The sequence below is a fragment of the Neolamprologus multifasciatus genome, chromosome 8 (assembly GCF_963576455.1).
Source record: "Neolamprologus multifasciatus chromosome 8, fNeoMul1.2, whole genome shotgun sequence".
Classification (NCBI taxonomy): Eukaryota; Metazoa; Chordata; class Actinopteri; order Cichliformes; family Cichlidae; genus Neolamprologus; species Neolamprologus multifasciatus.
In genome coordinates, this window is record NC_140446.1 from 20,673,113 (window position 1) to 20,693,292 (window position 20,180).

Consider the following 20,180-nt stretch of genomic DNA (forward strand, 5'->3'; position numbering starts at 1 on the left):
GGTATGTTTTGAATATGTTGCATAACTTTCCACAGTGTAGACCTGCACTGTGAAGAGCTGAAATCAGATCTGAAGTGCACAGTGTGATATTTTTTTAATAAACAAGTCATGGACACAAGATAATTATCACTGTACATGATTTAGAATGGCCCCATAGTCGTGGAAAACCAGCTTTATTCTGATTCCTGCTCCTCACAAGCAGAAAGTGTATAAACTATTGGGTGGGGCATCTGTGCTCAAAGAGTCATGTCCCTGAGTTCTGATCACTCACATGACAGAGAGCCAACAGCATTTAGCATAGAGGGGTTACTTGCACATATACTGATATAATTTTAAATAAATGTTTGCTGTATTAAATATGAGCATCCCCCACTGTAACAGTATGTTCTGTATACAGTATATTATTACTAACAATTCACTCTATCATTCCTCTCAAAGGAAGAAAAAAATCACGTTAAAGGTTTGCTTAAAATAACTTAAATGCATTTTATTATTTCTTTTAAGTTAAATAACAGTTTTTTATTAATTATAAAAAGACAGATTTTATTCTTCAACAATATAAAAACAGAAAAACGATAAAAGTCACACAGTTTTACAAAAACTGTGTATCTAAGCATAACATCTGCATTTTTTAAAAAGTTAATATTGTATCCGAATATGTCAAAAACTCTTACTGCAATAATTTAATCACAGTGGCAAAATCTTCCTATATCCATATAGTCTGCTCGTCATGTCTGTTTGGTCTTCTGTATGGGAGCAGGGACATTAACTACATTATGCAGGAACTCGTACAGCAGCTTGGCATTGTTAGCGTTTCCGAGTATTTCTGCTAACTTGTCCTGGCTGATTTTGGCTAAGTCGGCCAAGCTGTCTGCGTTTTTCATAAGAGCCCTGTAGTTTTTTGTGGTGACCCCAGGCATTTTCATCAGGAAGTCATAAGGTCCGGGATTGTAGAGGTCTGCCGATTCAGCCACAGTGTCTGACTCGGCCGTTACCGCCTGAGCTGCTGCGGCGTCAGGTTCGGGCTGGCCTCGCTTTAGTTCCAGGAAGAGCTCGGCTGTGGCGTGCGGGGAGGGGCACCACAGTATACGTAGCCGGGGGAAGTGTAACGTAAGCAAGGTGAGCTTTGAAGAAACATCATTTGATGAAATCTCGTGACGGAAATCCAAGCGGGCCGTTAGGGAAAATGGCTTAGCTGGGTCAAACTCGATGAGCAGCACAGGTTTCTTGTAGTAGCGGGTCATCGAGAGGCACTGGGTGTAGAGGCGGCCGCTCTGCAGCGAGCCGATCAGGTCGCTGACGCTTTTGCGCTCGACGCATGCGTCCGGCGTCAGAATGTAGTCGCCTACTTCAAGTGTGACCGGCTCGATGTCCAGTCCGCGACGGTGGAGCAAGGATGGCAGCTCACTCCGGAACTCGCGCATGTCCACAATGACTCGTGAGGGCTCTGTGGGCTGCTCCTGGCCACCTGGTTATCGGACAGAAAACGGATATAAAAACACAAACTGGTCCAATGCATAGTGAAGACGATTTAGCACACAAAGGAGAGAAAAATCAAAAATGCAGAACAACAGAGCACCTGCTTTGCGGGTGTTGGTGGTGGCATTGGCGGGATCTAGATTCCTAGCAAGGTCTAGGTTGGTGTCTTCTCGCCCTTCTCTCTCCTCTGGGATCACCATAGTAGCTTTTTCCCTAAACAAGAACAGAAATACCAGAAATGGTGAGCAAATGACCCTCCACAAAATACACTTAACGTGGCTAACGGGAGAGAAACAGCTCTGACCTGATGAGGTGTTCAAAAGCCTTCTTTTCCTTAGACAGAGCTGTCAGGTACTTCTGTTCTTCGGTCGAGCCACCATAGATGAGGAAGTACACCCTAAGTTGCTTTCCAGGCCGGTTAGCTTTGTAGATCTCAAGCTGGCGCACAAAACTCAGCTCGGCATCGTAAAGCACCACAAAGTTGGGCTCCACCTCATGGAGAACCCGGGTCAAACTGTGGGGATCGGTGCAGCCTTTCAGCGGGTGAATGACAGTCAGCGGTTCCTTCAGGACACCGTAATAAGCATCTGAGGGCAAGTCTAGCTTGAGCTGCTCTTCCTCGCCTCCGTCTTCATCCGTCAGTTCATCCTCATCTCCGCTGCTGCCCATGACTGCCACTTCGCCTGTCTCCTCCTTCCCCACCATCTGGGTCAGAGTCAAGGACGGTCTGCTTTTGCCTTTTGTTGTCTTTGCATTTTTTTTCTGTGCAGGTTGCTTTCCCTTCGTTCCTTTTCTGCCCGGACCCTTTCCCTTTTTTTCCAAATCCAGTTCTAAGGCGCCCAGTGCAGCAGAGTCCCGTTTCCCAATCGTGCGCTGGTAGAGCCGGTTGAGCAGCCAGTCGGAGCCGTGCTTGATGTACTGCTGCAGCTGAGCACAGGTCCGGTCGTCACTGGCACAAATCAGGACTCGACCTGAGGGAGGAATATAAGGCAGTTAGAGAAAGATAGATCTTTACAGAGAGATTGTCAGATTATAATGTAAAAATGTAAGGATTTGGAAAAAATATTCCCCTGAAAGACTAAAAGCTACTTTAATGTAAATTGACAATGAAAAGAGAAGCTTTTTTGATTTAAAGTAATAATAAAATAACAAATAACATGACAGATATGGATATTGACAGGTGCTTTCCACGCCACCAAGACAGCATATTTAGGCCGTGAACTGGTGCACCTAAAGTGAGCTCACACAGAATCCTAACACTGGGGCTAAGGCCAAAGATTTTCCTGCTTCGAAAGCCAGTGGGTCCACGGGGGACGAAGAGGCCTACTCTATATTCTGCAATTGACCCAAATTCTGGTTGACTACTTTTCCTCAGTGCGTACAGGTGTACTGTCAAGTACTGTGCAGCTACAAAGCAACACCACAACACAGTGAAGCAGGACAAATCAGCCCGCCCCAAGGATGACTTTGTAAAATGCCAGCTGTGGCTCATGCTTTTCTTGCTGCTAAAAATAAATAAATAAAAATAAGATGAACACTTTTTAAGTTGCTCCGATACAATTTCAGCAGATTGCATTAGCCTGCAACATCATTTGATTTTCAGGGTTTGTTTGAATTCAGCCCTCTGTAGGCTGATAATTTACATTTCCATCAAACGATGGCATCCTTTCAATTCTTAACATATTAGCCAATCTGTATCAGTATAGATTTCAAGCATGATTTTTTTTGCCCCATTGAGCTTTGATGTGTTTTCAAAGTGTTGCTTTTTTGGCAGTCTAGATTTCAAATGAGGAGTTTAACTGTGAGCTAAAATTGACAAATCTTTACAAACGACTTTTAAAAATCAGATCGTATTATAGAAAATCTTTTTCAGACTCATTCATGATGACATTGTAACAGTTGAACATCACTGAAATCTAACCTGGCTCATGCTGAGAGCTCTTGTTCTCCCTCTCAATCTCCTCCAGGACCTCAGTCAGAGCCTCCCACTTTGGGCTCTTCTCCAGCACCAGCTCCCGCTTCACCTCTGAAACCCACACACAGACTGAGCAGTTAGTCATGCCAACACGAATACACAGACAAGTTCTGTGGATATCTACTCTGATATCACCGTATCAGAGATTGGCCAACTACACAGTTACCTGAGGCAGAGGATGGCTTCTGTTTCTCTGCCTCTGCTCCCACTTTAAGTTTCTTTTTGCTCTCGGGAATATGGTAGACTCTGCTCCTGGCGTTCACAAACATGGATGTACTGGAGTCCAGGAAGAGCCACCCTGATGGTAAGAGCGAGGTTGAATGCAAAGAATTCCAATTAATTTACACATTTTAAACTCTTAATGGCCTCCAATCTGCCATTTAAGAGCAGTCAAATAAATGTAGTTTACCCGAATTAGAGCCAAAGATCTTTTGGCTGGAGTGCAACGACTCAAGGAGATTGAGGAAAGTGACGCAGTCGTACTGGGTTAGGTAGAGCAGGAGGACTCTCAGCACCTTCAGATCCTGAACCAGTGCTTTGGTCTTTGCTCCCAGCTGATGCCACAAGGGGTCCAGATAGTGACGGATAGTCTGAATGGGAGTACGGCAAAGCATACAACTGAACTCACCTACAACCAGAGGTGTTTTTTTCTAACTCTTCTAGCAGGAGAAGTCACACAGATGTGCTCCAGCTTATTCAGCATGCAGGACGTGGCACCATTCATTATAAAAGAACTCGCAGTTCCTCACAGAACAGTGAACATCTTTACCCCTCACGGCTTCGCTCGGATGCTCTTTCCATATCCAATCATGCCACTGACCTGTTGCCAATTGACCTAATTAGTTGTGGGATCATACTGTATTTGTACTATTTTCAATTTAAATTTAAGAGGGTTTAGATGGATTGCAAATCATTTTGCAGTGTCCTGAATTTTCTTTTAGAAACTGGGTTCTCATAAACGCTGTAATAAAATTTAACATGCAAATTAAAGAGGCTCATCTCAACCTGCTTTTTTCTCGGTCCAATTACCATAAGCCTTCTTAAAAAACAAAAAAATCCTCCTTTAATAGTTTAATCAAAAATGTTTTCACGCACTGAGGTAAAATTTGTCAAGGCAGCTTAAATGTGTCGTATATGTTAGTAACACACTGTGAAACCTTTTCAAAAGAATTCCCCAGCGTGTTCTCCAGTGAGAGGTCCTCAGCCTCTAGAGTGGGGTTGTAGCGTTTCAGCTCCTTTAAACAGGCGGCCATGATGTCCAGGATGGAGCTCTGGATGGCCCTCATAGCTGGAGTTAAGGACACGTGAAGCTCCACCACTTCTGGTTTGTGCCTGTCCAGTGCTGTGTTCACTGATGCTTGAAACCTGAGTGCAAAGGTTAAAAAAAAGAAAGTAGTAAAAGAAGTATTATAAATGTTACTACAACAACAAAACACACAAGACAAAACATCTACAGTGAAGTAGTTTGACAGTACCTGGGCCACAAGTAGAGCTTCTTGACAAAGAGGTTTCTCATTACACGCTCCACTTGGCAGAAGCCCGAGGAGAAAGCCGTGGCCTTGTCAGTGAAGGCCTTAATGAAGCCTGTCTTATTCTTTTGTCTGAACAGACGCAGGATGAAGGCCTCCTGGCATGACTCAATGATTTTATGGGCACGATAAACCAGAATGCCTAAAGGGAGCGGAACAAATAGACAGTGAAGGTAGAGCCTGAATAATATATCGGCTGGCTGTTAGTTAGTTGTTTGATTTTTTGTGACTTTGTCACCTGATAAGTTTGATTTTTCGTGCTCATTGTGGTTTATGCAAAACTGAAATGGCTAAAGTTAAGTTTTCCAAGTTGGTTTTCTTCACAGACCAACTAATGGAGCTGACTGTTCTACTGAGTGAGGCCTGTAATCCTGGAGCAGCTACAGAGCAAACAACAGTGTTTCAGTGCTGGAGCTGTTCCAGTGAATGAGTGGTTCACCAGAGGGGGAGGGAGCTGAATGACTGTAGTTAGATGCACTTTAAGCAGGATTGCATTGAGCTGTTACCGCTCTCACTTCCTGGATACCAGTGTGAGCGTGCATGGCTTCAGGACAGTTTAGGTCAGAGGTTTCCAAAGTGTGGGGCCCGCTGGGCCATTGCAGGGGGGGGGGGGCGCGGTATGAAAAAAAAAGAAAAGAAAAAAAAAACAGAATGCTAGGACACTGCTAGCATCATTGACAGGTTTTTGACGGGGTTCCCACACAAACGCAAAGCAGGAGATGAAGCATCGCCAAATATGTTTCCAAACCAACTTCATTCCAAGCCAAATACTAGAAAACATGGTGAAGCATGTCTTCCCTTTGGCTTCACCTGCACAAGTGCCGAGGTAGATCTCTGCGACAGAATTACCTTCCCTTGCGTCGGGAGCAGCGCTGGGCTCTCCAAATCACAGACAAACAGTATCCCACATTCTTGATTTTTAGTTCACAAACACTTGTTGTAATGACGAACTATTCCTGACATTTTGGAGATGTTAGTTCTTTATACAGTAAAGTTACAGCGGGATACAAATAATATCAGGCTGATCCTGCCACGATTTGTTCCCCCACAGTTGTTTATGTTTTTAAACCCATTTTGCACAGAGAGGCATTTTTTGAAAAATGTATTGATAGCTATGTTGAATATTATTACACAGGGGAAAAAAAACAACTACACATAAAATAATCACACCGTGACGCCTCTGCCTTTCTAAATGGAAGGACAGCAACTGCGTGTGTTTATGTAAGCGTGTAAAACCTGAAGATAGTCAGATTAACAGTAACAGTATTTTGTCTCTATCTGCCATTCTGCAATTCATCTCATTGAACATTTTTCTTGTAAAACAAAGGGGGGCCCAGCAAAAAAAGTTTGGGAACCACTGGTTTAGATAGAGACGTTAATCTGACAGGTAAGAAGAAACATGATATAACATGATAACATGTTATATCATAACATGATGCTGGAGTGCATCCATATCATTCAAACATCGTTGTCGTTGTCTGAATCCAGTTTAGATCAACACACTGTTTGGATTCCTCCTTTAGCTCACACAGAGGTCATCCTAGTGACTGTAGATATAGTGAAATGCGGATGTAGATGAAGGCATTCTCTAATATCTGCCATAAAGACAGATACAGAAAATCTTTATCTACTTAAACCAGAACACCTGTTTAATCTCCTTACTGTATCACATTTTGATTTTTGATTAAGCTGTTCGCTTTAACTGCTCTCATTAAGTGTAATTTTTTTCCCTTTAAGAGCCATATTTATTTTTTGGAGATAAGTTGTTTTTGTCATATTTGAGGCACTGTAACACAATAACTTACCCACATAGAGATAAATAAAATATTTCTCTTATTATTATTTTCCCACAGAAATAGATTGTAACTGTGGCAGTAGTAAGAGGTGGATGTGTCTGCCAGAGCATGTTTTCAAACTTTTTCAGCAGTTAATAAATAATACTATAAATGCTTGACAGTATAACAATAAGGCTATGTTCACACTGCAGATTTTTTTGACCCTATGCGACCCATATCCAATCACGGTATGACAGTGTGAACGGCACAAATCCGATATTTTCAAATCCGATCTGGGTCACTTTCGTATGTGGTACTGAATCCGATACATATCCGATGTTTCAGAAAGCGACTGCTGTGTGAACGGTCAGGTCGCATTAAATCCGTCTTTTACGTCACTGACACAAGACAGACGCCAATTATCAGCGCCGGAGAAGCACCTGAGAAGACATCGCGAACGGTTCCTGGCCATCCGGTGAAACTGTTGGGAAGACAACGTTGGAGAAACGTTAACATTTTATTTGTACTGCATAATCTGCAGATTCCGATAAAAATCTGCAACTATCCTTTGAAGCACCTGTAGAGGAATTTCTTTCACTAAGGTATTAATCACATTATTTCATTGTTTTAACATGTCTGACACTCATACTTAAGACAAATGGTAGGGGGTGTAGCAAAGATGTTGGGGAAACAGGAACTCCAGAGGACCAGTCTTTTGTCTCTTGAGGACTCTGGGAAGTAGCAAGGGAGTGTGAACCTTAAGGTGTGAAACAGCTGTGTACTGCCTTTGTTCCTGAAGAAGGTATTTAACTGAGAGGTTGACTTTGGCTCAGTGAGAACTCTGCTGACCGTCTGTCCCGCGGCCATGGAGGGCTCCACAAGCTTGTTTGGTTGTCTGTTCTTTGTGTGTGCATGGAATTAAAGAATGTTAGCTACCGCTCACCGCTCGTCTGCAGGCTTTATTTAAGTGGGAAAACTTCCACAACAAAATGGCGCTGCGAGCAGGGTGGTCCATGTGGTCGCTGAAGAGGGTGGGAACTGTTGTGGGATTTCTCTTTAGTGTATTGTCCTTTAATGTATTGTCTTGCTTTCATGTTACCTAGTCTAGTATGGGTGGTGGGATTTCTCTTTAATGTATTGTCCTGATGAAATGCTTTCATGTCACTTAGTTTAGTATGTCTGGTTCACACCTTATTCACGCTGGGAAACAGACAGTGAGAAACTGGTGAATGTCTCCCAGGATGGGGAAGCTCACACAGGAAGGCTTGACCCCAGAGTGGGGGAGATTCACACAGATGGTAGAGAGTCTGTCTGGTTAGAGCCAAGGTGTGAACTGAAACTGTAAAAGCCTTTTGTTCTGTGACTGTATAAAAAGGACCTGAACTGTTCATTGTCAGAGACGACTTTCAGTGCCCCCTGACTGACGTCCCTCCTTATGCATGAGATAGCTGAAATAAAGGTGTTGTTACAACTCATCGTGTCTGCAGGACTTGGTAATTGAAATTTCCACAACAGTTGGCGCTGTGAGCAGGGTGATCCAGTGTTCTCGCTGAAGGACGGCTCTGTGACGGCTGATCACCCCGAGGTAACAAGACGCTTCGGTCCTGCCAGCTGTTTAAAGCAAAGAGAAAGGCAGAGTTGCGGAGCCTGTGTTTCAGCGACCACCGAGATCACCTTGACGAATCGAGGGGAAACTCCTGCAGAACGGTGAGCTGTATCTACCATTTATACAAGTCACGAGAGTTTTTTGTCTGGCAAAAAAAAGGGGGAGAACGCCTGCCGACCCCGGAGTTCGAGTCTCCGGGAGAAAAACCTGGTGGTGTGAGGCCCCAGGCTTGTGTTGGGTACGGCCCATCACAAGGACATTGGCTCGAGCGCGCTGTTGGGGAGAAGCCGGCCCAGACCTGTGTTCGGTCCAAGTACGTCACAGGGACAGCAACTCGGGTACACTGTCGAAATCCATTTCCGTGTACTACAGTGCACGGAGTGGCGGTGTTCGCTCCTTGGTCCGTAGAAGGCAAGGGCCTCACGGGGGACGCCTCGTGTAGTAAAATGGGATCTAGATCCAGTAGATCGGCAGACGTTCCACCAGGCGGCCAGGGACAAAACTCAATATTTGACTGTATGGTTAAAAAATGGGGAATTGGGTGTATGAAATATGTTGTTAAGTGGAAAAAAGTAAACGGGTTTCCTGAAAAGGGATCGCTGAGTGTTAACCAGTTAAAGAAAATAGAGGAACAGTTGCGGGAGGAAGAAGCAAAATTATTGAAGAAAGGGAAAGTTAGGACTGTAGATCTGCGTAGGGTAAGCGATGAGAAGGAATGTTTGAAAATGTGGATGAGGGAAGCAGAAAGGAGAGAAAATAAAGCAGCTCTGAAAGAATTACCTAGAGAAGTGCGTGGAAGGGAGGCTGATGCAGAATCTGCCTCAGCGCCTCTTCCACCTCCGTATAACACGGAGAACAAAACATCATTTCCCTGTTCACGCACTGTCTGTGCTTCCCCAGTACAGGCTGTTTTGCAGAGCCTGAAAGCCGATGCGGACCTGGACTCCTTTCCCCCCATATCCCGCTCTGCACCACACGACTCACCGCCAGAAGATGCCAGCGCCAGTTCAGCGACTGAGGAGCGGCAAGCCCGCCAGGAGGAAGCGGAAAAAATGACACTCAGACCCAACAGAGGGCCGAGAGAGGCCCTCCAAGCGCACAGTCACACACGGAGCGCGTCGCGAGCTGGAGAGATGAAAGAGAAAACACAGGGATGGAGGAAAGAGAGAGGAAAGTGGAGAAGTAAGGACAGCCGCCATGGATATTACGTCCTGCCTTTTGCCGCGGATCAGCCTGAATATTGTCCCACTGATGACGACCGGGACGATACGGAGAGTGCAGACAGCAGCGAGGAAGTCGAAGACCTCCAGACTGTGCGGAGAATGCGGAAGTGGCGACAGGCAGGAGGAGAAGACCTGCAGCTCCCGATGGTGGAAGTGGCAGGGCCCGAGGGACCCATTTTAGTTCACAGACCCTGGACACAATCGGACATTGCTGACGCCACAAGTCATCTACCTGACCCTCTCATGTCGGGGGCAAGGTTCGGTGAGCAGCTCCTAATTTTCTGCCAAGAATATCGTCCCACAGGTCAAGAAATTAGACGCGCAGTGGCAGGCAAGCTGAAACCATGCGACCTGAGGAGAATATCACCTCACTTGCCTGATCCTACGCTGAGGATACGACACCTGACCTATGAGCATGGCGAAAACCGTGAATATTGTACTGCAGTAACCCACCTGATGGATAAGCTAAAGGAGGTTTTCCCGGATAAGGTGGACATGTTAAAGATTCAAGCTTGCAAACAAAGAAAGGAGGAATCTGTGGATGATTTCATACATCGCATGACAACTGTGTTTGAAGTTAATGGTGGAATACCCAAAGATGACATGACGGGCGCCTCCGCCTCCACATATGAGCACCATCTCTGCGGCCATATTTTCCGGGGACTGAGACCAGATGTGGCAGCCGAGGTGAGGAGTTCATATGTGGGAGGAGAAGATGAACCTCGGCTAACGGAACTGCGACGCCATGCACGCCATGCTCAGAACCACCTTGACGAAAGAAAACGCAAGAAAGAGGAAAAACAGAGCGCCGACCTCCACAACGCGGCCTTAACGCTGTACAAGACTGCAACGAACCCGCGGAGTGACTTCCATGGTAAAGGCAGCTGGCGCGACCGAGCCCGGGGAGGAAGACGTGATCGAGGACGCGATCGACAACGACGACAGTTTGGAGGAGATCCAGATACCTGTTTTCTCTGTGGTGAACATGGACATTGGAGGCGAAACTGCCCTAGATACAGCCACCCTGGGGGTGACCAGCATCAACGGCAAAGTGACCAGGGCCAGCAGTGGGTGCAGGCGGATTGAGGCCGGGGGGAAAGGACGCCAGAGTACGTTTCAGGCTGTGGTTTGCCCACCTCATCAGAGCAGGGAAGTGAAAATCACACACACATACACACACCCACTGATGTAGAAAGTGTTTTACACAGAGACACACACACTTTAAGACAGCACACTTTTGAGCATGTAGAGCAGATTTCTTTGTCACCAGTTGGTACATATGTACATTTAAATACTGCGCCTTATAAACTACTGCCCTTGTATAAAATGTTAGTTTGTAATCAGGAAGTAGAATTTCTTGTAGATTCCGGGGCCACCCACTCTGTACTACGCTCAGATTACCTCTCACCCCAGCCCGTGCTGGGTGAGAGGTTCACTCATTCTGTATCAGCATCAGGAACTATACAGAGAGAAACTTTCACCGTACCCCTGTATTGTGTAGACGGACAGGGTAGAAAATTCACACACGAGTTTTTGTGTTCAGACCTGTGCCCGGTCAATTTGCTTGCAAGAGATTTGATGTGCAAACTGAAAATAAGTTTAATCTCCTGCTATAATGGCATCACAATCACGCAATCTGACTATGATTATATGATGGTGAAATATGACCCCGTGACTCCAGCTTTCGCTTACGGGTGGAAGCTGGAGGAGGGGCCGCTTGTTACAGAATTCATGCAAGCGACTCGCAACTGCATGCCTCCAGATGTCTGTTTTATGGCTCCTGGAGAGTTGAGTTGCATGTCTCACTTTTCTCTGCATGGGCCTGATGACAGTTATGAGGTAGAATGGTACAGAACCGAGAATGATTTGCTAACTGTGAAATGTATGTTTTGGAGCTCCACATTTGCTGCGCTTGCGATTTCTCTCACCGATGAGCAAAGAAACATGTTTACTATGGATGCATCCGTCCCACATGTCCCCCTGGCAAAAGCTCACAGCTGCCAGTGGGAAGACATGGGAGAATTTATGCACCGGTGCTACCGCGCTTGCGATTGGGAGACTACAGAGAATCCCACAGTACTGTTTTCTCGAGAAATGAAAGCCTACAAAAAGACCATGACACGCACAGTCCAGTGTGTCCGCTCAGTTGAGCTAGTGAACATAGCTGTCGCACACTGTCTGTTTCAAACGACACCTCCTCTAAACTCCTCACACCCCCTGCTGACAGAGGTGCCTGACGGCCTGTGGGCCTCATCTAAGTATGATGTAGGCCTGATTACAGATTGTGAGCCAGTGGTAATCACTCCAAAGTCCTCGTTTAGACCATGCCAAAGACAATATCCTCTGAAACGGGAAGCCATAGAGGGGATTACTCCTGTGTTTGAATCCCTGTTAAAGGCCGGAGTAATTATCCCATGCCCCACCTCTCCGGTTCGCACTCCATTATTCCCTGTGAAGAAAATCAGAGGACCTAATGAACCTGTTGAGTGGCGGTTTGTGCAGGACTTACAAGCTGTGAACAAGGCTGTAATCCCCAGAGCCCCTGTGGTTCCGAACCCCCACACCATTTTGGCCCAAATCCCATCTGACGCTATGTGGTTTACTGTTGCTGACCTGACTAATGCATTCTTCTCTGTTCCAGTTCACCCAGATAGCCAGTTCTGGTTTGCTTTTGAGTTCCAGGGAAAGGCTTACACATTCACTCGGTTGTGTCAAGGCTACTGTGAGTCCCCCACGATTTACAATGCCGCCTTAAGAGACTCCCTGTCAGACTTGATCCTCTCCGAAGGCACAGTGTTACTGCAATATGTCGATGATCTGCTACTGTGTGCGCCCACACAAGAGCAGTGTCTGGCAGATTCTCTCACTTTACTGACACATTTGCATCACAAGGGCCACAAAGCTAGTAAGTCAAAACTGCAGTTTTGTAAAGAGCAAGTCACATTCTTAGGGCATGTGATTTCTTACAACTCCCACCAGATTTCCTCCAAGAGGGTGGAAGCTGTAATGACCATTCCAAAACCTCTCACCAAAAAACAGATGATGTCATTCCTAGGAACCACATCATACTGCCGCAATTTCATTCCACACTACTCCTCTGTGGAAGCCCCACTCACTGCACTCATTCATGGTGCAAGTCTGTCAGCCAATGATCACATTTCTTGGACACCAGAGGCTGAAGCTGCCTTCACTTCCTTAAAACAGCTGCTGCAAACAGCGCCCGCTTTAGCGCTTCCAAACCCATCCAAACCATATACACAAATGGTGGATGAAAAGAATGGTTTCATGTCCTCTGTTCTTTTACAGCAGCATGGTGATTCACTTCGCCCGGTGGGTTATTACTCTTCCAAGCTTGACCCAGTGGCTGCAGGACTGCCTGGATGCCTACGAGCAGTAGCTGCGTGTGAGAAGGCCGTGCTCGCCTCACGTGACATTGTAGGGTACTCTCCTCTGACAGTGCAGGTACCCCATGCAGTTTCTCTCATTTTGCTGGAGCAGAAAACTTCACACCTTTCTGCAGCTCGTTGGCTCAGGTACTCTTCCATACTGCTTGACATGCCCAACATCACAGTGAAACGATGCACAACACTTAACCCAGCCACTCTTCTCCCCACGCGAGAGGATGGTGAACCACACAGCTGCACTGCTGTATTGGGTGAAACTTGTACACCTCGAATTGACTTGTTAGATGTTCCCATCGACAACTCTGACATAGTGCTATATGTAGATGGCTCCTCCTCACGTGATTCACGTGGAACTAACCGGGTAGGTTTTGCTGTGTGTTCTGATCATGCCACTCTCGTTTCAGGCTCGTTGCCCAGACACTTCTCAGCACAGACTGCAGAACTGGTGGCGCTCACAGAAGCCTGTAAACTTGCGGAGAGTCAGTCGGCCACCATCTACACCGACTCTCGCTACGCGTTCGGTGTGGTGCACGATTTTGGCGCCTTGTGGAGGCACAGAAAGTTCCTGAAATCTGATGGCAAGCCCATCCTCAATGCTAACCAGGTAGCAGCGCTGCTAGATGCCATCCTTCTGCCTGCTCGCATTGCTGTAGTGAAGTGTGCAGCACACACAGGTAAAACTGATTCTGTCTCCCAAGGAAATGCCGCCGCCGATGCAGCAGCCAAAGCAGCAGCCGAAGGAGGCCTACCCTTCCAACTGGTCTTGGCACCACTGTCCACACCCAACCTCGCTGATCTTCCTGCTGTACAGTCATTTGCCTCCCAGCCAGAGAAAACTCTCTGGCGCAAACATGGCTGCACACTGGTCGAATCTGTCTGGCGATCTCCGGACGGCCGCCCATGTCTACCTAAACACTTCTTCCCCTGGTTTCTAAAATGGACACATGGGTTAGACCATGCGTCCAAAGGGGGGATGCTACAAGCAGTAACATCGCTATGGTTCACCAAAGGGTTTTCCACAGCAGCTGAGAGGTATTGTAAAAGGTGTCTCATTTGTGCGACCAACAATGTGGGACGCCCAGTACAGGTAAACACTGCAGCACACCCCCCACCAGACATGCCTTTTGACCATCTAATGATGGACTTCATTGAATTGACACCAGCCGAGGGAAAGAAGTATTGTCTGGTAGTAGTGGACATGTTCTCTAAGTGGGTAGAAGCATTCCCCACTAAAAGTGCAGACAGCAGTGCAGTGGCAAAAGCCCTCCTGTCAGATATCATTCCCAGGTGGGGCATCCCGGAAAAAATCACAAGTGATAATGGTACTCACTTTGTGAACCAGGCATTGAAGGAAATCAGCAAGCAACTAGGTTTCAAATTGCAAACACACTGTGCATATCACCCACAATCTGGAGGTGCTGTGGAGAGAATGAACAGCTCCTTAAAATCCAAGCTGGCAAAGTGCTGTGAAGAAACTGGCCTCACATGGCCAAAAGCACTTCCCCTCGTGCTGATGTATGTGCGCACGCGAGCCAGACCTCCAGCACACCTCAGCCCTTATGAGGTGTTGTATGGACGACCTGCCAGAGTGGGGGCAGAACCCCCCAAATGGACTGGCATATCCACAGAGTTGTGCAACAGCGAAATGATTGTGTACTGTCAAAATCTCTCCAGGACTCTCTCGCAGGTACACCGAGCAGTGAAAGCAGCCCTGCCCAGGCCAGCAGAAGGACCCCTGCACCCGTTCAAACCAGGGAACTGGGTGTTAGTGAAGGACTTCAGGAGGAGACACTGGAAGGCGAAGCGGTGGCTGGGCCCATTCCAAGTCCTACTGACCACACAAACAGCGGTAAAGGTTGGAGAACGAGTTACTTGGATCCACGCCAGCCACTGTAAGCTGTTTGGAGGAGAACCACCCAGAACGGAGGAGCAACTAGAAAAGACTAACGGGGCAGAATAATCCCCGCACCTCATTCAGGTAGTGGGCAGTCTACCCTCTACCTGCAACAATGCGACAAGCCAGGAAGCACCTCATCACTGGGGTAGCTCTGATGCTCTTCAGTGGGCTGATGGTTGCCCTCTGGTGGAGCCTCTGGAGAGAGCAGCAGCCAAGCACCATGCCAACATCCAAGGAGGTTCGTGCAACAGAAGGAGCAAACCACGAGATGAGAGACAAATGCCTTACTGAGTATGGCGGGTACATTGAGCTACACTATACGTATGCAACTACCCAGACTTTCAGTTTTGATCTGTGCAATGTGATAGACTGTAAAGGCTATAATGAAAGCTGGAGAGGTTATGATGTTTATTTGTGCATATTTGGACATGGCGTTCCGGGATACCAGAAGTGGTGTCCAAGTTGGAGTTTTGTGTGGTGGCACTCCAGGCCGGGGTACTGGGGAGAACAGGCAAAATCAACAGAGGGTAAGATGAAAAGTAAGAACAGTTTTTCCTTTGTTAGAGCCCAATTGGCGACTGGTACCGGCCTGAACCCATTACTGCTAACGATTAAGAACCTGAATTGGAACCCATTTTCCAGGAGACCAAACTTCCCAGGACAATGCCACGACTCCAAAGAAGACTCCTTTTATTTAATCATAGGAGTGGACCAGGCCGGTGCAGACACAATGGGCATAATAAAGATTAATCACAGTGGCACTGACAAGAGAAAGCGAGTCTCCCAAGTTGCAGCTTCCCCTATTGCAGGCTGAAGATTACACTGAGGATAGCGAAAGCGAGGATGATTGTGATGAGTGAAATTATTTTCCTGACACTGTAAGAATGATGCATATTGTGAAACCTTTTGAGTGTGCAATATGGCTGATGTAATTAACAGAATGTTAGGAAGAGAAATCCTTGGTACTAGTGATTGAGATACAATCAAGAGGGTGGGAACTGTTGTGGGATTTCTCTTTAGTGTATTGTCCTTTAATGTATTGTCTTGCTTTCATGTTACCTAGTCTAGTATGGGTGGTGGGATTTCTCTTTAATGTATTGTCCTGATGAAATGCTTTCATGTCACTTAGTTTAGTATGTCTGGTTCACACCTTATTCACGCTGGGAAACAGACAGTGAGAAACTGGTGAATGTCTCCCAGGATGGGGAAGCTCACACAGGAAGGCTTGACCCCAGAGTGGGGGAGATTCACACAGATGGTAGAGAGTCTGTCTGGTTAGAGCCAAGGTGTGAACTGAAACTGTAAAAGCCTTTTGTTCTGTGACTGTATAAAAAGGACCTGAACTGTTCATTGTCAGAGACGACTTTCAGTGCCCCCTGACTGACGTCCCTCCTTATGCATGAGATAGCTGAAATAAAGGTGTTGTTACAACTCATCGTGTCTGCAGGACTTGGTAATTGAAATTTCCACAACACACCGCTCCTCTCTAAAACAGCAATAAGGATAATTATTAGGTTACTTACATTATTACGTAAATAACAAAATAACTTAAAGCAAAAATTGGGAAATGTGAAGTCCAAAGTCTTTATATTAAGGGCCATCAGTCAAACAATACTGTTTGCTCTGGGTCTAAACAGAGCGCGTTGTGTGTGACATCTTCTTTTGCGCATGCGGGCCGCTTTGAGCGTTCACACTAGAGCGCGTTTGCTGTCGCATTTTATTTGTAGTGTGAACGAGCAGACAAAAAAATCGGATTTGATCAAAAAATCAGAATTGAGCATTAAGACCAGCAGTGTGAACGTAGCCTAATACACTGCGTCACAATAACGACATCAGCTGTCTGTCCACCAACTTCCACATCCTGTGAATGGACTCCAACTTCCCAGCCTTAGACTGCAGCCTATTCTCTACCCGCTCAGAGTGACTCTCCGGAGCAGAACCAAGACTACAGTTGCCAAATGCAGTCCACAATAGTGCAAGAAACTCAAATGAGCTGAATGACATCATGAAACTCATAAGACTGCAACATCTGCAAAGTAACAAAGCAGCATGCAAAAAAACATTAGATGGGAAAGGCCAAAGTTAGCTGTTAGGAGTGACTAACCTTTGCATGAAGGAGTTTAGTTTAACTATATGTCATTCAGTCAACATGCTGCCACTGAATTTTACTGATAACTCAAATGCATTCCATATAACCATATGTTGCAACTACAAGTACTCAAACAAGTATTGCAATCCAATTTGGACTGCTAGTGATAAATATGGCTGTGAATAAAATGTTCTCATATGAATTTAGCTATGTACAAGTCTGACCTGTTATTAGATGAGCAGGAATGCGGTCCGTGAGGAAGTCCACCACCAGGATTCTGCTGGTGACAAACAGCACCCCTCCCTCGGTGTAAACATTGTAACGCTCAGTGCTCTGGACATCACTGGTCACCGTCCTGGGCAGGTGGGTCACACCCTCCACTCGCAGCTGCTCTGTGAAATATTCCTGAGAAGAGAGGATGAAAAGAAGCGAGCTTTTGGTTAAAGCTGTATGCTATGTTCCACACAATCATGAGGTAAAACTCAGTGGTCAGCCTCTCAGATTATCTGAAAAGGGTCTTCTAACTCTTATTTTAATAATGAGGCGATCACGCTTCTGAGGTTGTAGTCCTCAGCCTGTCAGGTTGGCTGAATAAGTTTTTTACAGAATAATTATTCCTTAGTCTTTCACCCATTATTTTTGGCTCCTGTTCTTCTAATGTGTGTATGCAAGTGTTTATGTAGTAACTGATGTAAGGACATTTACACTTCTATCTTTAATGTGTGGTTTTATACCAACTGAACCACTTTGTAATTGTGTGTTTTAAAATGCAATACTTCCTGTTTCAGCTGTTCCTTTTCGGGAGGATCATGTGCCTCCATCTCACCCTATCCCCAACATTCTCCTCTGTCACGCAAGCCCTCTCCATGTCCCCCTTCACTACACCCACGAACCTCCTCTGACGTCTTCTTCTTTTCCTCCTGCCTCCAGCTCTATATTCAACATCTTTTGTCCAGTATAACCACTATACCTCCTCTGCACATGTCCAAACTCTTTCAACCTTTCCCTTCTAAATTTCTAACCCAAACTGCTCAACTTGAGCTGAAGTACTCATTTCGAAACCTGTCCATCTTCATCACTTCCAATAAAAATCAGAGCATCTTCATTTCTGCCACCTCTAGCTCGGCCTCCTGCGTTCTTGTCAGTGCTCCATCTCCAAACCACAAATCATAGCAGGTCTGACTACCACCTTGCATACCCTCCCTGACACTCTTGCGGTTATCGTTCTGTCACAAATCACCCTGACACTCTCTGCTTCACCATCTGTTGCTTTAAATTGTCAACCCCAGGTATTCAAAGTCATCCACATTCACTACCTATATTCCTTGCAGCGTCATTGCTACACCCGTCTCCCTCTCATTCACACACATGTATTCTGTCTTTACTTCATCTCATCTCCAGACTTTCTTCCACCTGCTCCCACTACAGATCGTAATGTCGTGTGTCCAAAGACACTCCAGCCTGACTTCATCTGTCAATCTGTCCATCACCATTGCAATAAAAAAGACAGGGTTTTCACACCTCACTGCTTTCTCGCTGTCCTCATGCACGATACTACTGACTTCCTCATGCAGTGCCACTTACACAGTTAACTGTTATTAAAATTATCTTTCTTAGACGAGCTCCATCACAGAGGGGGATTCTATAACAACTTTCAGATGAAAATAATAAACTATAATAAATTCTTTATATATCAAAAATGTATCAACAATTTCAGCTGAAATAATGTATGAAACCGAGTTGGCGCCAAAATTGTTAGCAGGTGCACATCTCTTTTATCTTCATCTATTTTAGCCACCATGTCTATGGACAAAAAAAAGTGGCCCCTTCCAAATTCTAACTTCTAACATTTTCTTTCTTTCTTTTTATTTTTTTTAATGTATGGTTTATGTTAAGGCACTGTTAAGTCAGTTTGCTGGGGCACATCACCTCGCACCGGGTAAAGTGTGAGATAATCATATGAGCTGCGCCTCTAGCTAATCCAACCTCTCCTAACCTGTTCTGGTGTGGTTGTGTTGAGCAGAAGAACCAGGCTGCCCGGTTCCGAGTAAACCCGCAAGAACTGCAGTAGGATTCGGTCTATCCCCAAGCCTTCAGCCGTTACTAGCAACCCGTCACTGCCGAAGAGACTCAGGAACATCTCGGTCTCAAACTCCAGCAGCGGCCCCGCCATGTCTGAGCTTAAAAATGTCCCCAAAACGCGGAGGTAAGTAAATTACCCCCGACTTTCAGAGCTAACTATTTGCCCAAAGCGGTCGAAGTCACTGCAAGACAGCCATTGAAGTGTTTTGAAGCAGCATTTCCGGTGACGCGGAAACAAACGTCAGTGCAAGCGTGACGTTTACGGGCAAGAGCGCCATCTAGTGAAAGGGAGGTTTATAGCAGGTATCATCAGGATAACGTGATGAAAAAGGCAGTGATGACCGTTCAGAGAGACTCTCAGTGTGATTTAGAGTTAAGTACCAATTTGCACAAAAGTATTTACATTTTTAAATGCAAGTTTTTATAGGGATAACTCTCTCTCGCTCTCGGTAAACATATCATGATGTTTGGCACATGTAGCACATAGATTTAAATTTATTTATTAGTCTACATAAAGCAAAAAATATCTGGCTTTTTTGTGTTGGTCATCACCAATTGCTGTTTTAGTGGCAGTTGTAATGCATTTGGCAGTTGATTATTCCTGTAATAAACTAACACACACAGAGCTGCAATGTGCTTACATAACAAAACCTGGTGGATGGGCTTTAAAAAGCTCTGTTGTGCCAGCTCTCATGTCTCTGTTAAAGAGAAGGCAGAGGGCACCAAAAAGGATCTTTGCCCACAGGATAATACTAAGCCAACCACCGCTATACTCAGGGAGACATGCTCATTTATACCTGTGAGACTTCAGGCTTTAATTTAGCCACCTTGATTTTCACACTGCGATGTACCTACTCCGAGGGAGTCGTTGTGAATTATCTCTGCAGGTCTTTTCTTTCTTTCTCCTCTGTTCTGTTGTATTTAATTAATGATAAGGTTAAGTTATTTATAAGCTTATCATTGATATGATACAGAAAACTTACATGTTTGTTAACACTGTCTTTTCCATCAGGAAACAGAATATCTTCCAATATTCAGATTTAACGATAAAGAGCTGTTGCAAACATTAACTACGCACTAATTAAAACCCACGTTTCAGTGACTGTTCTATCACTAAAGGA

The 20,180-nt window shown here is 45.6% G+C and overlaps 2 protein-coding genes and 1 long non-coding RNA gene across 3 annotated transcripts; 1 reads left to right on the forward strand and 2 right to left on the reverse strand.

The window, feature by feature from the left end:
* Positions 1–493: 493 nt before the first annotated feature.
* Positions 494–19,302, reverse strand: ercc4 (excision repair cross-complementation group 4). Its single transcript, XM_085170923.1, has 10 exons — positions 18,974–19,302; positions 17,202–17,382; positions 4,930–5,125; positions 4,612–4,819; positions 3,864–4,044; positions 3,621–3,752; positions 3,401–3,505; positions 1,784–2,450; positions 1,580–1,692; positions 494–1,468 (listed from the first exon to the last, which is right to left on the reverse strand). The coding sequence occupies exons 1-10, from the start codon at positions 19,148–19,150 to the stop codon at positions 729–731; spliced, it is 2,700 nt and encodes an 899-aa protein (XP_085027049.1). The 5' UTR covers positions 19,151–19,302; the 3' UTR covers positions 494–728.
* On the reverse strand, positions 6,994–17,195 carry LOC146513045 (uncharacterized). The gene is made up of 2 exons (XR_014875789.1): positions 16,366–17,195; positions 6,994–7,335 (listed from the first exon to the last, which is right to left on the reverse strand). It is a non-coding gene; the product is annotated as an uncharacterized LOC146513045 (long non-coding RNA).
* On the forward strand, positions 10,782–14,048 carry LOC146513046 (uncharacterized). Its single transcript, XM_085170922.1, has 2 exons — positions 10,782–13,595; positions 13,690–14,048. The coding sequence occupies exons 1-2, from the start codon at positions 10,914–10,916 to the stop codon at positions 13,924–13,926; spliced, it is 2,919 nt and encodes a 972-aa protein (XP_085027048.1). The 5' UTR covers positions 10,782–10,913; the 3' UTR covers positions 13,927–14,048.
* Positions 19,303–20,180: the final 878 nt, after the last annotated feature.

Bases quoted from the DNA above. Each gene is read 5' to 3' on its own strand.
- LOC146513046 (XM_085170922.1), top strand. From the start codon at position 10,914: ATGTTAGTTTGTAATCAGGAAGTAGAATTTCTTGTAGATTCCGGGGCC. The intron at 13,596-13,689 runs GTAGCAGCGCTG...CTGTCTCCCAAG, and splicing joins CCATCCTCAATGCTAACCAG to GAAATGCCGCCGCCGATGCA.
- ercc4 (XM_085170923.1), bottom strand. From the start codon at position 19,150: ATGGCGGGGCCGCTGCTGGAGTTTGAGACCGAGATGTTCCTGAGTCTC. The intron at 4,820-4,929 runs GTACTGTCAAAC...CTTTGCACTCAG, and splicing joins AAGCTCTACTTGTGGCCCAG to GTTTCAAGCATCAGTGAACA. The intron at 3,753-3,863 runs GTAAACTACATT...TCTTACCATCAG, and splicing joins GATCTTTGGCTCTAATTCGG to GGTGGCTCTTCCTGGACTCC.